Source organism: Cnephaeus nilssonii (genome assembly GCF_951640355.1).
Source record: "Cnephaeus nilssonii genome assembly, chromosome: 3".
Taxonomy (NCBI): domain Eukaryota; kingdom Metazoa; phylum Chordata; class Mammalia; order Chiroptera; family Vespertilionidae; genus Cnephaeus; species Cnephaeus nilssonii.
Genome location: NC_137074.1, coordinates 17,344,709 through 17,363,571, shown reverse-complemented (window position 1 = coordinate 17,363,571; position 18,863 = coordinate 17,344,709). Strand labels below are relative to the sequence as shown.

The 18,863-nt window shown below is 36.9% G+C and overlaps 1 protein-coding gene across 9 annotated transcripts in view; it reads left to right on the top strand.

Moving 5' to 3' along the window:
- LOC307094044 (uncharacterized protein) overlaps window positions 1-18,863 on the top strand; it is a 322,974-nt gene that overhangs the window by 152,077 nt on the left and 152,034 nt on the right. For all 9 annotated transcript variants that reach the window (XR_013813029.1, XM_079762508.1, XM_079762509.1 and 6 more), the window contains one exon: window positions 6,591-6,670. Coding sequence is in view for 2 of the 9 variants with exons in the window: in XM_079762512.1 (XP_079618638.1) it covers window positions 6,591-6,610 (20 nt within the window). In the remaining 7 variants the exon portion in view is untranslated. The remainder of the gene's footprint in view (window positions 1-6,590; window positions 6,671-18,863) is intronic.

Genomic DNA, 18,863 nt, shown 5'->3' with positions numbered 1-18,863 from the left:
ACCACTGAGCCATGCCAGCCAGGCACTCATCAGATTGTTTTGCAGAGAAAAACATATTTTGTAGATGTAGTATAATCCTAAATATACATTTTATAATTGAGATAGAAATATATATATATATATATATATATATATATATATATATATATATATATAATAATTATAATAGGTTACAGTTATTTATCATATCTGCCATTATATTTCTTAATCATACATATGTTAACTAAGGCTTTTTGGCACATTCAATAGGCAATTTACATATTCATAATTATTTTTGGTTTGCAGCCACACTTAAGCAAAACTAAGATTATCCTTTCTCACGTATATGATCAGAATTGCCAAACATATGGCAGACACCATGTACCCTTCAAAAGAAAGCATAAAGTATGTTTTAACACAACTTTTTATTTAGGGGATTTAGAAGTATTAAGGAAAAACTGTCTTTTTCTAACAGTTCTATAACCATGTCATCCCACACACACAATAATTTACCTAATTGGGATAGCCCCCTCTATCCCAATTAGGTAAATTATTGTGATGTCATGTGGTAGATATTTTGCTTTAAGGTTCTTCTCTCCCTTCAAAATAAATGGATTAACATATACCAAAGGAAACTATCTCCTCTGTGTTATAAATATTTGTTATATAGCTCAATGTTGTTTTATTGAGTTTATTTTATATGTGAGATTGCAAAGCCTGCCTATTTGATTAGGACAAGATCAGGGACTTTTGGTATCAAAACAAGTTTCTCTAAATTGTGTTCTACCTAGAATTAAAAGCAGAGGAAGTTTCCTAAGGAGAGAACATTTCCTGATAGCATTGAATGAAAAAAAAAAAAAAGGAATTATAGCACCTATAGTCCTATCAAATTGTTTTGGAGACACCCCTCTTTCCTCACAGACATTTGCTTAAGCCATTCTACCTAATATGCGATAGACTTAAAATAAGGTGAAGCTGAGATGCACCTCACGTGCAGGTTTCAAATGTGTGTTCTTTGGGACGCTTGCATCACTAGACTTCTACCGGGTGTGTGAAACAATGGAGATTATCTCCTTCCTTGTTAAATTCTATAATTCTCATTATGTTTTCAAGATTCTGATAACTCCTGCAGCAAAGGAATCTGATTGTCATTCCTTAATACAATGTTTACCAAACTAATTTGCTAAGGGAATTTTTTTTTTTTTGGCATAGCATCAATTAACATGTTCTGAAGTAGTGTTTTCTGGAGTAAAATGCCGCTAAAATATCTTAGCAGTTGCTGCTAGAATGAAACCCATATCCAATTAACAAAGAGGTTTTCTGTTTTGTAAAACCTCAGTGGACAGCTTGATGCTGAAAGATCCTGTAAGGCAGCAATTTTCCACTTTTCCATCTCATGGCACACATAAACTAATAACTAAAATTCTGTGGCACACCAAAAAAATGCTATATTTTTGCTGATTTGACAAAAAAATGTGTATAATTTTGATTCATTCGCACAGGATGGCTATTGTTGTGTTGGCTGTTGTCATTTTTTTTTTTAACAATCTAAGGGAAAAGAGGTCAATGCCCTTGACTACATAGTGAGGATTGCACGTTTTTAACATTTTTGTGGCACACCAGTTGAAAATTTTGCATCTTTTAGAAGTGGGCAGTGAATAGTCATTGGCTACTTACAAACAATACATTTAGAACATATTTTCAAGATCCAGCATCTTTGGAATTTGTCAGTATCTCTCTGGAGCAGGCAATTCAATGCATATTTTATACTTTGGGTTCAATGAAAATATACTGAATTTGTGGATAGAGATGTATTTAATAGAATTGGCCTTAAATGTGAGAGGGGTTAGTATTTACTTGCAGCATGTAATTTCCTTGGAGCCCCAAGGCCCTTTAAGCTCCAAACTGTCTTGTTCATATCCTATCACTCATGGAAATTCCAACCCTCCAGCTCTTCCACCTCTCATTCGAATTCATCAAAACAGCTCTGCCAGTTTCTATCCCATAATATTTCTCAGGCTTTTCCTCTTCCCAAATTGTCTTTCTTCTTTATGCCTCCATCACGACCTATCAGAATCCTTCACTGCCTTCACATGATTCTGCTACTCCCTAATACCTTCTCATTTTCTCCACGGTGCGCAAATGTTTGTCCAAGGCTCTGCAAGGTAATCCAAGTGATTCTTCCCTTCTCTGTGTCTCAATAAGACTTGGTTTGCCTCTTTGTGTTAAGTCATTCTATAAAGTACTATTATTGAGAAGCACGTATAAATAGTCCACGAACTTCAATGAGGCCCTTCATAATCACAGACCATATTTCTCCTATGACAGTGTCTTTTTGAGTAGGTACTTTTTTGAGTAGGTACTTAAATTGAATGACGGAGTAACTTCAAAATTGGACTTTATCTTTTTTTTTACACTCAAAAAAGTCACATGAAAAAGATGGAAAATCACTTTCTGAGTTTCTATTTATTAGAAATACAACACAGGCTACTTTACATGTAAACAAGGGGTGTCTTTCTTTAGAACCAGGCATGTTTGATGTATTTTCTTACCAGTTTATATTACACTAGAGGTCCGGTGCACAGAATTCATGCACTCGGCGGGGGGTCCTTAGCATGGCCTGCACCCTCTCACAGTCCGGGAGCCCTCGGGGATGCCCGACTGATGGCTTAGGCCTGCTCCCCATGGTGCTCCTCCTTGGGAGTGCACTTACCACCTGTGGGCAGATCCTACATTGAGCGTCTGCGCCCGGTGGTCAGTGCACGTCATAGCAACTGGTCATTCCACCAGCAGGCCAAAACCTGCTCTCCAACATCCCCTGAGGGGTCCTGGATTGCGAGAGGGTGCAGGCCAGGCTGAGGGACCCCACAGGTTCACAATCGGGGCCGGGGAGGGATGCAGGAGGTTGACCAGCTGGGGAGGGACTGCGGGAGGGGTCCAGGGCATATCCGGCCCATCTCACTCAATCCCAATCGGCCCACACCAGCAGCAAGCTAAACTACCGATTGGAGCATCTGCCCCCTTGTGGTCAGTGCACATCATAGTGACTGGTCAACTAGTCGACTGTCTGCCCCCTGGTGGTCAGTGTATGTCATAGTGAGTGGTTGAGCGGCCTTAGCATATCATTAGCATATTACACTTTGATTGATTGAATGAACAACCAGACAACCGGACACTTAGTATATTAGGCTTTTATTATATAGGATACTCCATATTGTTATGTGGTCCTGGCCCCTTCTCAGCTGGTTGAATTTATTTTTCTTTAATTTATAAAGCAATATGATGCATACAATTACATAGTCAAATTTTAGCTTCTTACTGCTTTCAGATATGATTCTTCACCCTTTTGTTTTTGTAGTGAGAAATGTTTCATTTTTAACTCTCTACTTTTAAATAATTTCACACTTATAAAACAGTTTGAAAAATACTGCAGAAACTCTTTATGGCTTTGAGCCAGCTTCTCCAAGTGTTGACATCTTATGTAACTGAGATACACTTTTGAAAACCAGGAAATTAACAGTGAAGCAATTCTATTAACTACTCTATTGACTAGTCAGGTTTCCTTTGTTGTATCAATAAGAACCTTTAAAAAAAAAATATATATATATATATATATATATATACACACATAGATTGATTTCAGAGAGGAAGGGACAAGGAGAGAGAGATAGAAACATCAATGATGAGAGAGACTCATTGATTGGCTGCCTCCAGCACACCCCACACTGGGGATTGAGCCTGCAACCTGTGCATGTGCCCTGACCAGGAATCGAATTGTGACCTCCTGATTCATTGGTCAATGCTCAACCACTGAGCCATGCTGGCCAGGTGACTAAGGTCCCTTTTCTTGGTTGAGGATCCAATCCCCAAATCACCTCAGTCTCCTGCAAGTCGATGTCTCAGCCTTTCTTTGCCTGTAACGACGTGGCAATAATAAAGAGAACTAGCCAATTATTTTGTAGAATGTCAGTTTTAGGTTGTCTAATGTGTAAGCATGATCATATCCTTTGAGAAGTATATTCAAAGTCTTAGGAATATTTGTCAAGATTGTTTGGGTGGAAAACATTTGTTTCTCCAAATGCTTTGTTGAATTATAACCTTAGCCTTACTTTCCATATGGTAAGAGGATATAATTTAGAGGGTTTTTGAAAAAAATTAGAAAATATCTTATATGTTTTCTTTGCAGGTATTTTGTTTTGTATTATTTATTTTAAAGTTTTATAGTGAGAGTGTGTTCCAAAATTCAGCAAAGTCTGTTGACATGAATATGCGTCTTTTATAAAAAATATTATTTTAATATGAAAGTTTTTTTTTTAATTTATCTTTATTGTTAAAAGTATTACTTTTTCTTTTCACATTGACCCCTTCCACCCTGCACTGGCCCCTCCCAGACCTTCACCACACTATTGTTTGTGTCCCGGGGCTATGCATATATGTTCCTGGGTTAATAACTCTATCCCCCTCACCCCCATCCCCACCTTCCTTCTGAGACTTCTCAGTCTGTTCCATGCTTTTATGTCCCTGGAAGTATTTCTTAAATTGCATACATTGCATGTTTTGCACCCCTTGATAATCAGTAGTAGTATCAGGCCACTCACATGCCAAAATTTAATTGCTTTGAAGTGCTTTGTTCATTGCTCTGGCTGAAAAATCTGAAGCTTGATTGATGCACCCTCCTCTATGAATATCACAAAGAAACCGCATTTAAAGCATGCTACTTTTAAATTAAGATTGTGAAAGATGTTTTTGGTGTTATTTGCCTCCTTCTTTATTTTCTAATTTGTTTTTCTCTCTGGAAAACTTTCCCCACCCTGCTTTTCCCCTTTTTTCTCCACTCATTTTCACCATTTTCTGCATTGACCAGTTGACTACACCCAAATTCTCACTACCACGTCATGGAAACTGCCCTCAAATAGTGCAAATGATTCTCTAATAGCTAATCTGCTACTTGTGAGAGCCTCAAATTTGGGATCGGAATTTCTCATAGGTACTTCAAACTCAATTAGCCATCAAACTAAAATGATCAAATCCCCCTTGAACGTGAACTACTTATTTATCCTGCCCCCGATACTGGAATTGGGATGAGGTTAAATACATTAATTAGGTTTGCCCATCACACACTTTGTCCCTGCCTATACTATTCTCTTAATCTGGATTGCTCTCCCTCTCTATTTCCATGTTTGTGCATGATGAGTTTTCATTTAGGTACAGTTCAAATAAAATCTTCATGATCCCTACCCTAATCAACTAAAAAATAATTAAAGGACTCTCAAGTTTGCAATTAATTTTGTTTCATAATTTATTATTAGTTGTATACATGTCTCTATTGCTTTCCTCAATGGATTATAAATCCCCCACGTGATCATTGTGGTCCTCTTAACCCAGCCAAGTGCCATACTGCATACTGATTTGTTGAAATGACTTCAACTGAATCAACCCTGATTTGTCCTTGTTCTCATAGTTGTTTGTTTTGTTTCATTTAGTTTAGTCAGCTCTGCAAACAGTATGCTCCTCCCAAGGATGATAATGCTAACTATAACACAGCGGTCATTGGCATTTCTTATTCATTCATTTATTAATTCATTCATTCATTCATTCACAATATTAGAATGAAAGTAAAATTAGAATGAAAGTAGCTGGGAATCTCTTGAAAATAATGCATTTCCTCTCTGTCACTCAGACTGCTATCTCAGGCAGTAACAAAAGTAAAACAGTTTTTAATCAAGCCCAAAATGCTAAGGCAGAAAAGATAATCACATTTTTAAAAACTATATTTTTATTGCCGAAACTGGTTTGGCTCAGTGGATAAAGTGTTGGCCTGCGGACTCAAGGGTAGCAGGTTCGATTCCGGTCAAGGGCATGTACCTTGGTTGCGGGCACATCCCCAGTAGGGAGTGTGCAGGAGGCAGCTGATCGATGTTTCTCTCTCATCGATGTTTCTAACTCTCTATCCCTCTCCCTTCCTCTCTGTAAAAAATCAATAAAATATATTTTTATTGATTTCAGAGAGGAAGGAAGAGAGAGAGAGATAGAAATATCAATGATGAGTTTGATTGGCTGCCTCCTGCATGCCCCCTACTGGGGATTGAGCCCAAAACCCAGGTTTGTGCCCTTGACTGGAATTGAACCCATGACCCCTCAGTCCGAAGGTCAAAGCTCTATCCACTGAGCCAAGCTGGCTAGGGCGATCATCACATTTTTTTGCGATATACTATTATTGCTCCCTTAAGAATCCTCATATCAAAAATGTATCTATTCTGACACTTCATTTCTGAAACTTAGTGCTGTGTTTGTTTAATTTATCTAATGAGGACCTCTTAGCACCTCAAATAGGTGCTTTAAAAAACAACAGCACCCAGCTGTTAGCCTAGGAACAAAAGAATAAATGCAAATCTGACGCTTTTCAAAGGTGACTCTGCACATGTCGATGTCTCAACAGCATTCAATAAAAATCAAGTGTTCTTAGAGACAATCTACTAATCTGCTAATTGTTTCTAGACCTCAATCTCTTCATAAATGTTGAAAGTCTTTAAAAATTGACCATTATTTGGGGACATATCTGTATGTACATGCATAAGTGCAAACTTTTATAATATTAAAATACTTTTCAGGACCCTGTTACTGCTTCTGAGATAAAGGAAACTCTTGATGCCAAGATGTGAACAGAGAAGAGAATGAGATGCCCAATATGGTAAGTGACTTGCAAATAGACAAGTGCAGCCAAGTCTCTAATGCTCTACTGTGCAGTTATCATCTATAAGTTGCATACATATAAAATGAATACGTAGAGTAGTCATTATTGCAAGCAGTTGTGAAATGTGACCACAGTTGAATCAAATTCTGTCCACTCTATAAACTGATTTTGATAAACTTGACATGAAAGACACTTGGCTATCACTCATGACAAGTAATTTTAACTTCGATTTTAATCAGAGAGAATTCAAGATTTTGTATATGACCAGGACACATATTTGTGCCCCTAAAACCATAAAGTTTCTCCAGATGGCATGAAGGATCATAATACTGGTTTATAAAGTAGAAAGCAAAGACTTTAAGTTTCTTAAAATGAGGTTTCTACTTCAAGTTATTTAAACACTATGCTTAAAGGGTTTTTTTTCGTTCGTTTACAAAACTAGTTCATTTACCTAGTTTATAAGAATCTCTAGTTTATAAGAACCTCTAGTTTATAAGAATCTGAAGCTCTCTTTTCTCTGTGTTTTCTATAATGGAAATTAAAAACATAGTGGGTAAGGTGCCTTTTCTCTTCTCATCCTATTCAGACAACCCTCTGTAGTTGCTTCTTAGAAAATGAGTGACAGAAGGTGGAAAGAGCAAAGAAAAGATAAGAGAATTCCAGACTCATTTCTGGAGCACAAGCAGAGACAGGCTGCTGGCTCTGTACTCGGCCCACCCCTACAACCATCCCACCCCATCCAGTGCCTAAGAAAATGCTGTGTATGTTTCCAGGAACATGGTGGCAAAAAACCAGATGTTTCTTCTACTAGTCAAATGTCAGAAACATTAGTAGATCCCACTTTATTTAGTTAGGACCATTCTTTTAGACTAGAACTCCTTAAATTGGGATCAAAGAGTAAGTTTTATATAAGACTAGAGGGCTGGTGCATGAAAATTCATGCACTAGAGGGGTGGTCCCTCAGCCCAGCCGCCCCCTCTCACAGTCCAGTAGCCCTCAGGGGCAGGAGGCGACCCAGCCGATCAGGGGAAGGCAACGCCCCATCACACCTCTGCTGCTGCCACTGCCGGCAACGCAAGCCTCGGCCGGCCCTGGTTACCTGAGCCTCAGCTGGCCCTGGGCGGCTGGGCAGCCAACATCCAAGGCTTGCCTGCACATCAGGCCAGCCCTGGGAGGTTGGGGGGCTGAGGGGACAGGGGGACTCCAGAGGCAGGCACACAGAGAGGCCCAGCCCTCCTGGAGATTGAGATGCAACCCCGGCGGGGCTGAGGGGACTGGGTGCTGCCATCTTGTGGCTGTGGGCACTGCCATCTTTGAGGGAGGGGCAGTTAATTAGCATATTCCCTCCTTATTGGCTGTGGTCGCCGCCATCTTTGAGGGTGGGACAGTCAATTAGCATATTCCCTCTTTATTAGATAGGATAATCAGTAATCATTCTGAAATTATATGCAGTGTATTATGTATACTAGTACATTCCTTTTTTCTGTGGAGGTCATCAAGGGAGTTTATAAATTATTCAAGGATTTTGGTGACACATGAAAGTTTTCATCTAATATGGTTCTAATTTAGAACAGATGTGATTAAAATGAAAATTATGAAGGAAGTGTGGAGTATATATATTAACATTCCAGGCTGTGTTGGTATAAAATGTATACCCTTATGACTCCTTTTTAATTATGAATGTTTTTAGAGAAATAAACACCGCTCAACAGAGTTTTTTTGGTACTTACCCTTTCATCATTCTTTAAAACATGAACCAAATTTAAAGTTATTCTTCCAAATTAAAAAATATATAAAAATCCATTCATGTTTATTTTATAGTCATTTTACAAATCCTTACATAAGCTGTTAGTTATCCTATGACTAAATGTATATTTTAAAAACACATCTATTTAAATTCTGCTGATATTGGACCCGGTTGTATAAATATTGATCTCTATGACCACATGGATTTGTTTTGTATTTGTTTGTTTGGCTTTGCTCACAGTTATAAATAGAAAATCAGTTCTGACCTATTCATAATTTGTCCTTATTTTAGCTGAAAACTCTGGAAATATTCTGCCATCTGCCTAATATTCTTCTCCCTGCTAATGTGGACATTGTCCCCCACTTGCACTTATACTCATGAAGATATTTATTCTTTGGTATCCCAATGACCTATTTTATTGTCACTCAACACTATTAACAAAACTTCCCTGTTAACCTGTGTCTCTACCAATTGATAATTAATTTTTAAAAATATATTGTTATTGATTTTAGAGAGGAAGAGAGAGGGAGAGAGAGATAGAAACATCAATAATGAGAGAAAATCATTGATCGGCTGCCCCCTGCACATCCCCCATTGGGGACAGTACCCACAACCCCGGCATGTGCCCTGTCTGGGAATTGAACCATGAACTCCTGGTTCATAGGTAGACAATCACTAAGCCATGACAGCTGGGCAATTGATAATTACTTTTATCTTTTTTATTAATTATACCAGTTATAAAGAAATAGTCCAGATATTTTGGTAACTTCTTTGTTGGGAGAGAGAGAACGTTACCCCGGTTTCTGATGAGCCCAAGAAGGCTCTCCGTGGCAGTCCATGTCTGCATTGGAGGGTAGCATGTTCTGCACCTAGGAGACATCTGAAGGCTATTCGCTTTAGTCATTGTGTCAGAAGTACTTTCCGTAATATTTTTTCTTCTCTTACTGAATCTCTTTTCCAGAAGAAAATGTTGAAATGTAATAAGATCAATGTGGAAGGCCAATGTAGAGGCCAGAAGTTGCTCTGAGTTATGGTGTTATTTCTCAGCCAGATGCTTGTCTCTTCTGCCCAGCTGCAAAATTTCTCTGTGCAGCAGGGTCTCTGAGTGCCAAAGGGGATATAGAGCCGCTGTTCCGTGGATGACCCCACTCACACTGACTTCTTCAGCGAGTTTTCCTTAGAATCCTCGGAGGAATGCTTTCCCTAACCACCTATCCCAACATGCAGGATTTACTTTTAAGATGGTCAGTTAATATTTCTGGAACATAAACTTTTGGCCAGAGTAACTGGAATTTTGAGTGTATTAAACTTTTACATACTTAAGTGTGGTCCACAGGGTATTTTAAACTCGGCCATTTGGCTTCAGATCTACTTTCTTACCCCCAAAAACATACAGTGTGAAATGTATGAGAAGTAATTGGATAAAGTACCTTTTACAAGTCCTCAGTATCTTATTTCTGCTAGACAATAGAGAAAAAATATACAGTACTAGTATGGCCATGATTGAACACTGTTTGAGTTGGAACTTAGGTCTCTAAGTACATAGGGTAATATATATATAAATGTGTGAAAATCTAGCTTGGGAAAAAGACAAAAAAATATTATGGGATAGTTAAATGACTTATAAGACACCATAATATGGAATATTAAGTAACTTTTTAAGAAATCTATGGTAGGATTTTATGTTCTGACTTGTGAAGTTTCCCATGTTATATTTTTGAAGGAAATATGAATTAAGTTATAGTATAATATGCTATAAGATACCTTATAGAAAAAAGTACTTTAATCTTACATTGCAGCAATATTTACATATACACAGAAATATAACTTAAGTCTATTTGTTTTACAAAAACAAGACTAGTTAGTATATATTCTTGTGGTGAAACTGTCTTGAAAACACACCTGGGTTACTAGTTATATCAAGGAACACAATGACAAATAGGAAAGAAAGGTATTTTTATATGTTTTACACAATTCTATATTATTATATTTTTAACATTAAGAAGGCATTACTATTATAATTTAAAATAATTAGCTATGATATTTATTAAACTACTATCCAAATGTTTCCCTCACACAGCCTGCTACTTGGTGATATTTGGCTTAGAAATATTTATTAAAAAGTCCCAACCAATTTATTCAATAGAAATAAATGAAATAATAAAGTTGGGTCTATATTCTTATATTGAATAAAGCTGTATTTCTTAAGAATCTATTGCATTTTTCTCTTCCTATTTTATAGTTATTAGGAATTACTCATTTTCTCTCCCATCTGGTTAGGATTTCTGGAGACATTACTTCCCATCTGTCTTTATCTTGTTGGTTCACCATTTTCCCACCAGAGGTGTTATTTGTAAACTTGCCAAAGCCTGACTTGAGTGCCCCTTCTATTACTCTGGGCCATCCCTTAGAGGAAGTGATCTGAACAAAATGCTACTTCTTATTGCTTTTCCTGACTACAATGACTCTTTCACCAGAATTCTTCCAGGTCAATCTAAGATACCTTCAAAAATTGATATGTTTTCCATGTATGACAATCCATTTCCCACTTACTGGTCCCATGCCTTCCATTGGGGACTAAACTTGAAATAGTATTAATATTAATATATGATTTATTTTGTAGAAAAGAACATGAATATGTATATATCCGGGAGGAGTAGTTGACCCATACACTTCTATGTAGTCATGCAGTGATTTTTATTTATTTATTTTTTATTTTTTTAAATTTTTTTTCATGCAGTGATTTTTAAATACAGTTTACTTACTGTATGATCCTGAGCAAGTTCTTGAAATACTCTAAGCCTTAGTGTTCCATATAAAAGTGCACAACCCATAATACTGTTTGGAGGATTAAATCAATTGTTATATGCAAAATAGAATAGCATCTGGCACAGAAAAGCATGAAAACATGTAAATTGTTTTGATTGTTTGTAGAAATATCTTAACCATGGTGCTTCTTATTAATACTAATTTGAAGAAATAATTAGTAATAATAAGTATGTGATGTATGTTGGTGTGCTCTGCATTGATGACCTGATGCAAATATCAATAAATTCTTATAAAAAATGCCTAACATTTCTGGGAAAGACAGTTTGATCAATAGTAGCTATTTGTGACAGTTTAAGTATTTGAATAACAAAAACTAATAATAAAAGAAGTAGCTCATTGTGATGCTTCCAAATACAATATTCACATTTTAAATTACTATCTTTAATAATTTAAAGAAATGAAAAATATAATCTTAGTTGAATAATTTTTTTCTCATCACAGATCTAAAAAGTCACCATTGAGGAGAATATTAACAGTAGAGGTATTGCCAACATTGGTGAATGAGGAAGTTGCATTTACATTGGGAAAGACAGGGATTGCCTTAGTTTAATTCCTATCTAGAAGCCAATTTATGGGTATTTAACCAAACAAAAAGGGAGTGACCATTATGGAGAGGGAGAGGGGGGAGGGGGGGAGGGGGAGGGGGAGGGGGAGAGGGAGAGGGAGAGGGAGAGGGAGAGGGAGAGGGAGAGGGAGAGGGGAGAAGAGAGGAGAGAAAGGAATGAAAGATAAGAAGGACAGAGGGAGAGAGGGAAGGAAGGAAGGAAGGAAGGAAGGAAGGAAGGAAGGAAGGAAGGAAGGAAGGAAGGAAGGAAGGAAGGAAGGAAGGAGGTCAAGGAGTCAAGGGAAGAAAATTGAGTATAAACAAAGGGCACTCAGAAATTGTACAGTTCAATACCTCTCCCTTGGATATTCTACAAATTAAATTGTTAAGAACTCAGCTTCCCTCAGAAAGTTAGCCATTTACAATTTACTTTGAATTAACTGAATCAAATTATCAGATTCGAGTTTAGCTAAGAGCCTGCCAAAATCAACATGCCAGAGGAAACTGGAGTTTTGATTGAAAAGTGGAACTGCAAGGAACATAAGGGTGCGAAATACATTTTTTTTTTAAAGTAGAACTGACAGGAAGTTTGATTTTGAAGCGCAGGCTTGCATTTCCAGGAGGAGGGGCTGTGGGCATTCAGTGGGCAAGGAGACCCAGGACAGCCAGAGGGCCGCTTGAGGACTTGGATGCCTGAGGGCTGACTAGGAGAGTTTACCAAGAGGTGAGAAGTTTCCCAAGACAAACAGCCTACTTTTTTGCGCTTCAGCTAAGGTCCCCAGCGGCAGTGCACATTCTTGATATCTGCTCTCCTTACATTTAATCACAGGGATGCTATGTGTGAGATTAGAGGGTCCACATTCTCCGAGAGGACAGCTAAAGTTTATGAGTTTAGACCTGCATTATCTGTCCAGTTTAATGTCCTGCTGGTTTTGCTTATAAACTAAAACCTGTTATATTTTAAACCTTGGCTGCAGAGGGCTAATGTGGTATTAATCGAGTTTTCAGCAGACTTGAGGTTTTAACCCTAGATCCTCATCAGCATTCCACACGGCACGTTTCAGCTGGGCCTGGTGAAGTTTGGAATGGATACATCAGAGCTATCACAGGCTTTCCCCTCCCACTATTGAGCATTTCAGACTTCTGAAGGTTCTAAATCTGAAATGTGATATGTTTTGTGGCGTGGGGAATGCCGTGGTGAAAGGTCTGGCCAGATGAAAGGGCAAGTCTGTTTGCCACCAATGCCTTTTTTTTCCCAGAGATCTACATTCCATTTCAGTACATGGCATCTCTCCCTTCATGTTTTCACACACAAAACAAGTTCTTCTTAGAATACATACAGTGCAGCGGGATATCAAATTCCGTTCATATTACCAGGATTACTTTGTTTTGGATGCCAAAGCATAAACATTTCAGACGTTAAAGTTCCACGAACTCAAAGCAGGTGCTTTGGAATGAAAGGGGGGGAGACCATGATAAAATTGTGTTTATATTCAAGAATTTAAAAACTCGTATTAATTCCCCAGGGCTGCCACAATAACGTATGGCCATGTGGGTGGCTTTAACGGAAATGTATGCTCACAGGGATCTGGAGGCTAGAAGTCGGATCAAGGTATCGGCAGGCTATGTGCCCTCTGAACGTTGCCCCATGCCTTTCTGTTAGCTTCTGGTGGCTGCCAGCGAGCCTTGGTGCTCCTTAGTTTGTACAGGCGTCGCTCCAATCTCTGCCTCCCTTGTCACCTGGTGCTGTCCTTGTGTGTTTGAGTCTTCACATGGCTGTCATCCTTCTCAGTGTCCGTCTCTAAGTCGCTTCTCTTCGTAGAAGGACACTAGTCATACTGCTTTATGGACCCAACCTATTCCAGTATGACCTGATTTTAATTACTTCTGCAATGACCCCAACTCCAAATAAGGTCACATTCATAGGTACCAGGAGTTATAACCTGAATAAGTCATCTTGGGGATACAATTCAACCCCCACAAAAAACTTAACATAGGGATAAACCAGATGACAAACATATACTTAGACTGTGATAAAGGAACAAATATTCCAAGTAAGAAAATCACTTAAATGGAGTGTTAAGTTATTCACTTATCCTATTACCTTCAAGTCTGTTAATGAGAGTATGAAATGACTCAAAAACATTGTTTTCTAGAATTTAGTTTCTTCTTGTACTTGAATTTGTATTTATTCCATAAACTTCAAATTAGTTCTTTTAAATGGATCTATAAACATTGATATTTTTTGTAATTCGAGACTTCTGCTTTATTTAAAATTAAATAATCCCATCAAAAATTTGTCATTAAGTAATTCATATCACTTAGCAGTGCTCATTCAGCCCCAAGGACTGTGTAGGTTACTGAGGATAAGAAAAAGGAAGTCCATTCTTCATAACATCTTGGGAAATGAAGAAAAGCAAATTACAGTATATTTTATGTTATTTAAAAGCATGTATTGCACTATGGCAAGGCACAGAAAAAATGCTAAACTAGATTTTGGTCAGGAAACAGTCCAGAAAGCTTTTCTGCCAGGGTTGACACCTATGCTATCTCCAAATAGAAGATAGCCAAGGAAAGTTCTGGAAGGAAAGGTGTGCCCAAACTGGGGAGAGAACACATGAGAGTAAACCTAGTTGCATGCATTGATGGTACAATATGGATAATTTACAATATATATTATTAGAGAGTTACATAGTAATTATACTACAAAGATCATTGATAGAATAGATGCCCATTATAGAAGGAGTGATCAATGAGTATTACCCAGTGATTAGGAGCATAGGCTCCGGTGGTCAGATAGTTTGAATTTAATCCTCTGATTCCATTACTTGAGTAATATTAAACCTTTCCAAACCTCAGTGCTCCCTCTATTTAAAGGAGACAATAATAATATGTTAGATTTCTAGGGCTACCATTAAAAATTACTAAAAATCAGATGTTTTAAAAGAACAGAAATATTCTCCCTCGGTTCTAGTGGCCAGAAGCCAAAAATCAAGTGGTCACAGCTTTGGTTCCTTCTGGAGGGTCTAGCAGGCGTCCTCAAACTACGGCCCGCGGGCCACATGCGGGTGTTTTTGCCATTTTGTTTTTTTACTTCAAAATAAGATATGTGCAGTGTGCATAGGAATTTGTTCATAGTTTTTTTAAAACTATAGTCCGGCCCTCCAACGTTCTGAGGGACAGTGAACTGGCCCCCTGTTTAAAAAGTTTGAGGACCCCTAGACTCTAGAGGAGAATCTGTTTCATGATGTTCTCTTGGCTATAATACATGTGGGGCAAAAGTAGATTTACAGTTGTGAATACAAGAAACATTTCATTGTTTTATTATTATTTATTAGTTATTATATTACTTTCCATATGAGCAAAAGTAAACCTGCTTTGCCCCATCCTGTACTTTCCATTTTCTGTAAAACAAAAATAAACTCAATGTGGCTTAAACAGTAAGGAAATATACTGGTTCACATCACTGAACCAGTCCTAGGCAGGGTAAGATTAAATCTGTGTTTTAAAAATCTCAGCAAGGTGCTAGTTAACATCTTTATCTTCTTTGTCTGCTGTGATACAGTTTCATAGCCAAAGCTTTGTTCTTCATAGTTACAGAAAGATGACTACCATTTATACATGCCTCATTTATAAATGAGAGACGAGATCAATTAAGGTCATGTGGTCCAGACTATTCTAAAGCAGTATCTGTGGTTGAAGCAATGAAGTGCATTGATTGACTTATGCCTGATATTCACCTAATTTTATTGGTTTAAGGCAATCATATTTCCTCTGGGATCTCTATGATTGGACCTAAATCTTTTTATTTAAAAACTAATTTACCCCAGTGTTATATAGATATTGTTATTTTTTCATATTGTAGAGAAATAATGTGACTGCTCATTTTTATTCCTATGTGGATAAACTCTCTCTCTCTCTCTCTCTCTCTCTCTCTCTCTCTCTCTCTCTCTCTCCTTCCCTCCCTCCCTCCCTCCCTCCCTCCCTCCCTCCCTCCCTCCCTCCCTCCCTTTTAATAGTCCTATGATTTGATTTGTTCTTTAAAATTGTAATTATAACTTTTTCTTTGCTGGAGTGATCTAGATCTGCATTTTCCTCCATCCATTTTCCAAGCACATGGTGAATAATTTAATTTGGCATTAAGCTTGAGAAATTTCTGTTCTATTCTATCTTTGATATCCTTCATTTTTTGTTACTTCAGGAACTTTATGAATTTATCTTTGCACTTATATTTTTTCTATTGTTGATCAATTTCTCATTCATGTTTTTTCTCTTGGTCTTTTCTGTACCAATATAAATCTACTTTATCTGCCCACTAAAGTCTTACTTTTTTTTTTCTGTTGTTGACAACATTTTTCTTCAATTACGTCTTTGTATTTCATGTTTTTCTACTTGTACCAGTGTTTTACTTGGAAATCACTGGAATATCTTGAGATCTCTTCTGACTTCAGTGATCTGGCATGCAAGATTGGTTGGTCAGTGGCTAAACATAGTAGGGGCAGGTTAGAGGATAAGTAATAAATTTAAGTTTAGGAATAAAGATGGGGTGACTATGGGCATTTAAAAAGTGGGATCTGGAACACTCTAGAGGTATCTGTGCTGAAGATTTGGAGGTTAACATTTTTACAAGACGCAATTATATTCCTGATTAGAGTGCAAAAGGAAAGAAAAGAAGCTAAAGAGGAAATCTTGAGTAACACCTACATTTAAAGATTGAAAACACAATTAGATAATTTTAGAAGAAAAATTAGAAGAAAACAATCTAGGGGTATTAGTGTCATGGAAACCGAGGAGTAGTTTTATTACTTCAATACATATTTTTCAGGAATTGCTTTCAGAATATTACTTCTACACTTAAGAAAATATTGAGTAACATACCCATGAAATGTTTGATCATTTTTTTCTATTTAAATTATTTTTGTAGTGCATATTTTCATAAACTAATTTTATAAGAAGTTTATATTTACAGAATTATTGCAAAGGTGGTACAAAGATTTTCTGTGTGCCTTACACCCAGTTTCTCATTAGTATGATATATAGGTTGGGGAAAAAAGTGGGTTTACAGTTATGAGTATGAGTTTTTTGTAGTATTATTTATTTAATTATTTAATTATTTTTCATACAAACAATTGTATATCTACTTTTGCCCCACCCTGTATTTGTCACAATTAGTCAAGCACATTCAATACATCATTACAAAATGAAATCCATACTTTCCTCATATTTTCTTAATTTTTCCCTCTAATATCTTTTGTTATTGTTGTTGTTGTTCCAGGATCCCATCCAGGATACAACATTATATTAATAGTCATGTCTCCTTAGGATATTCTTGATTGTGACAGTTTCTTGGACTTAACTTTTTTTCTAATGACCTTGACATTTGTGAGGTTTACTGGTCAATCTTTTTGTTAGAATATTTCTCAATAGGAATTTGTCTCATGCTCTTGTTATGCTTAGATTGGAGTAATGCATTTTTAGGAAGAAGGCCTCAAAAGTAAATTGCCATTCCTATCACACAATATCAAAGGTGAACATCACCGAAACAACTTATCAATGCTGATGTTAACCTTGATCATCTGTCTTGTGAAAATGTTTGGCAGCTCTTTCCACTCTAAATTTATTCTTTTTCTTTTTTCTGTCTTAAAAGTGTGCTCTTTGGAAGGAAGTCACTATGCTCAGCCCACACCTAGGGAATGAACAGATATGCTTTACTTCCTTCAGAATGGAATATATAGATTTGGAAAAATTTTGAATTGTTCTGCATGGAATATTTGTCTATTCTCACCAAGTTGCTTAAGTCATTAATTCATATCAGTATCTACTAGTTTTGTACTTTGGGTTAAAAAATCTAATATGACTTGGTTCATTTTGCTGTTCTAATTGTTCCCAGCTTTGGCCATAAGTTATTTTGGTGGTGTTCAATTTTGGTATTACTATTGTATATATTTTGTTAAATTTATACCTAAGTATTTAATCTTTGGATACTATTATGTGATATTTTAAAATTTCAAATTCTAATTTTGTAATTTCTGGTAGAGAGGAAAGCAATTAGATTTAAAAGAAAAGTTTTAATATTTTATTAGTGCTACTGTGATATGTTGTCATAATGTTGTGTAAATTTGATGTGTACAATAGGTTGGTTTGATATACTTATATATTGCAATATAATTACCACTGTAGTGTTAGCTAACACCTCCATCACATCACATCATTATCATTTTTGTGTGGTGAGAAGAGTTAAAATCTACTCTGCTCACAATTTTCATGTGTACAATACAACAGTGTTTCCTATAATCACAATGCAGTGCACTAGAACCCCAGGACTTATACATCTCCTAACTGGGAATTGGCATTCATAAAACCTTGCTGTAGCTGCTTTTTTTTAAAAAAATTCTTTGGAACTTTCCTGTATAAATGATCCTATCATCAATGAAAAGAAATAGTTTTACATTTTCTTTTTCTAAAATTTATACTTTTATATTCATTTCATGTCTTATGGTACTAGCTAGGACTTTCTGTCTGATGTTGAATATGAGTGGTAATTAGGGACATCCTTGCCTTGTTTGTTTTCCTAGGGGGAAAGCATCTCATTATTCATCACTGAATATGTTTAACTGTAGGTTTGTATAGATGTTCTTCATCAACTTGGAAAAGTTCTCCACCCTTCCTAGTTTCCTTACTTTAATTACTGGACTAGGTGATGATTCTCAATATTGTCATAACATTCTATCACATTTACAAAACCACCAGAAGTACCACTCAGCTTTCTGAAGCGTTCAACAAACACAATGCCATTCTCTAAAATTGGCTAGTTGACTTTTAGTTTGTTTACTAGACTGTCAGAAACATGAAGTCAGGGGCTGTATTTTCATTTTTGTTTGTTTTATCCCACACAACACTTAATCCAGTGTCCCACATAAAGTTCACATCCTATCTAATAAAAGAGTAATATGCAAATTAACCATCACTCCGCGACAAAATGGCAGCGCCCATAGCCACAAGATGGTGACGCCCAGTCCTCTCAGCCCTGCTGGAGTCCCCCAGTCTCAGGGAGGGCTACTGCTGAGAGC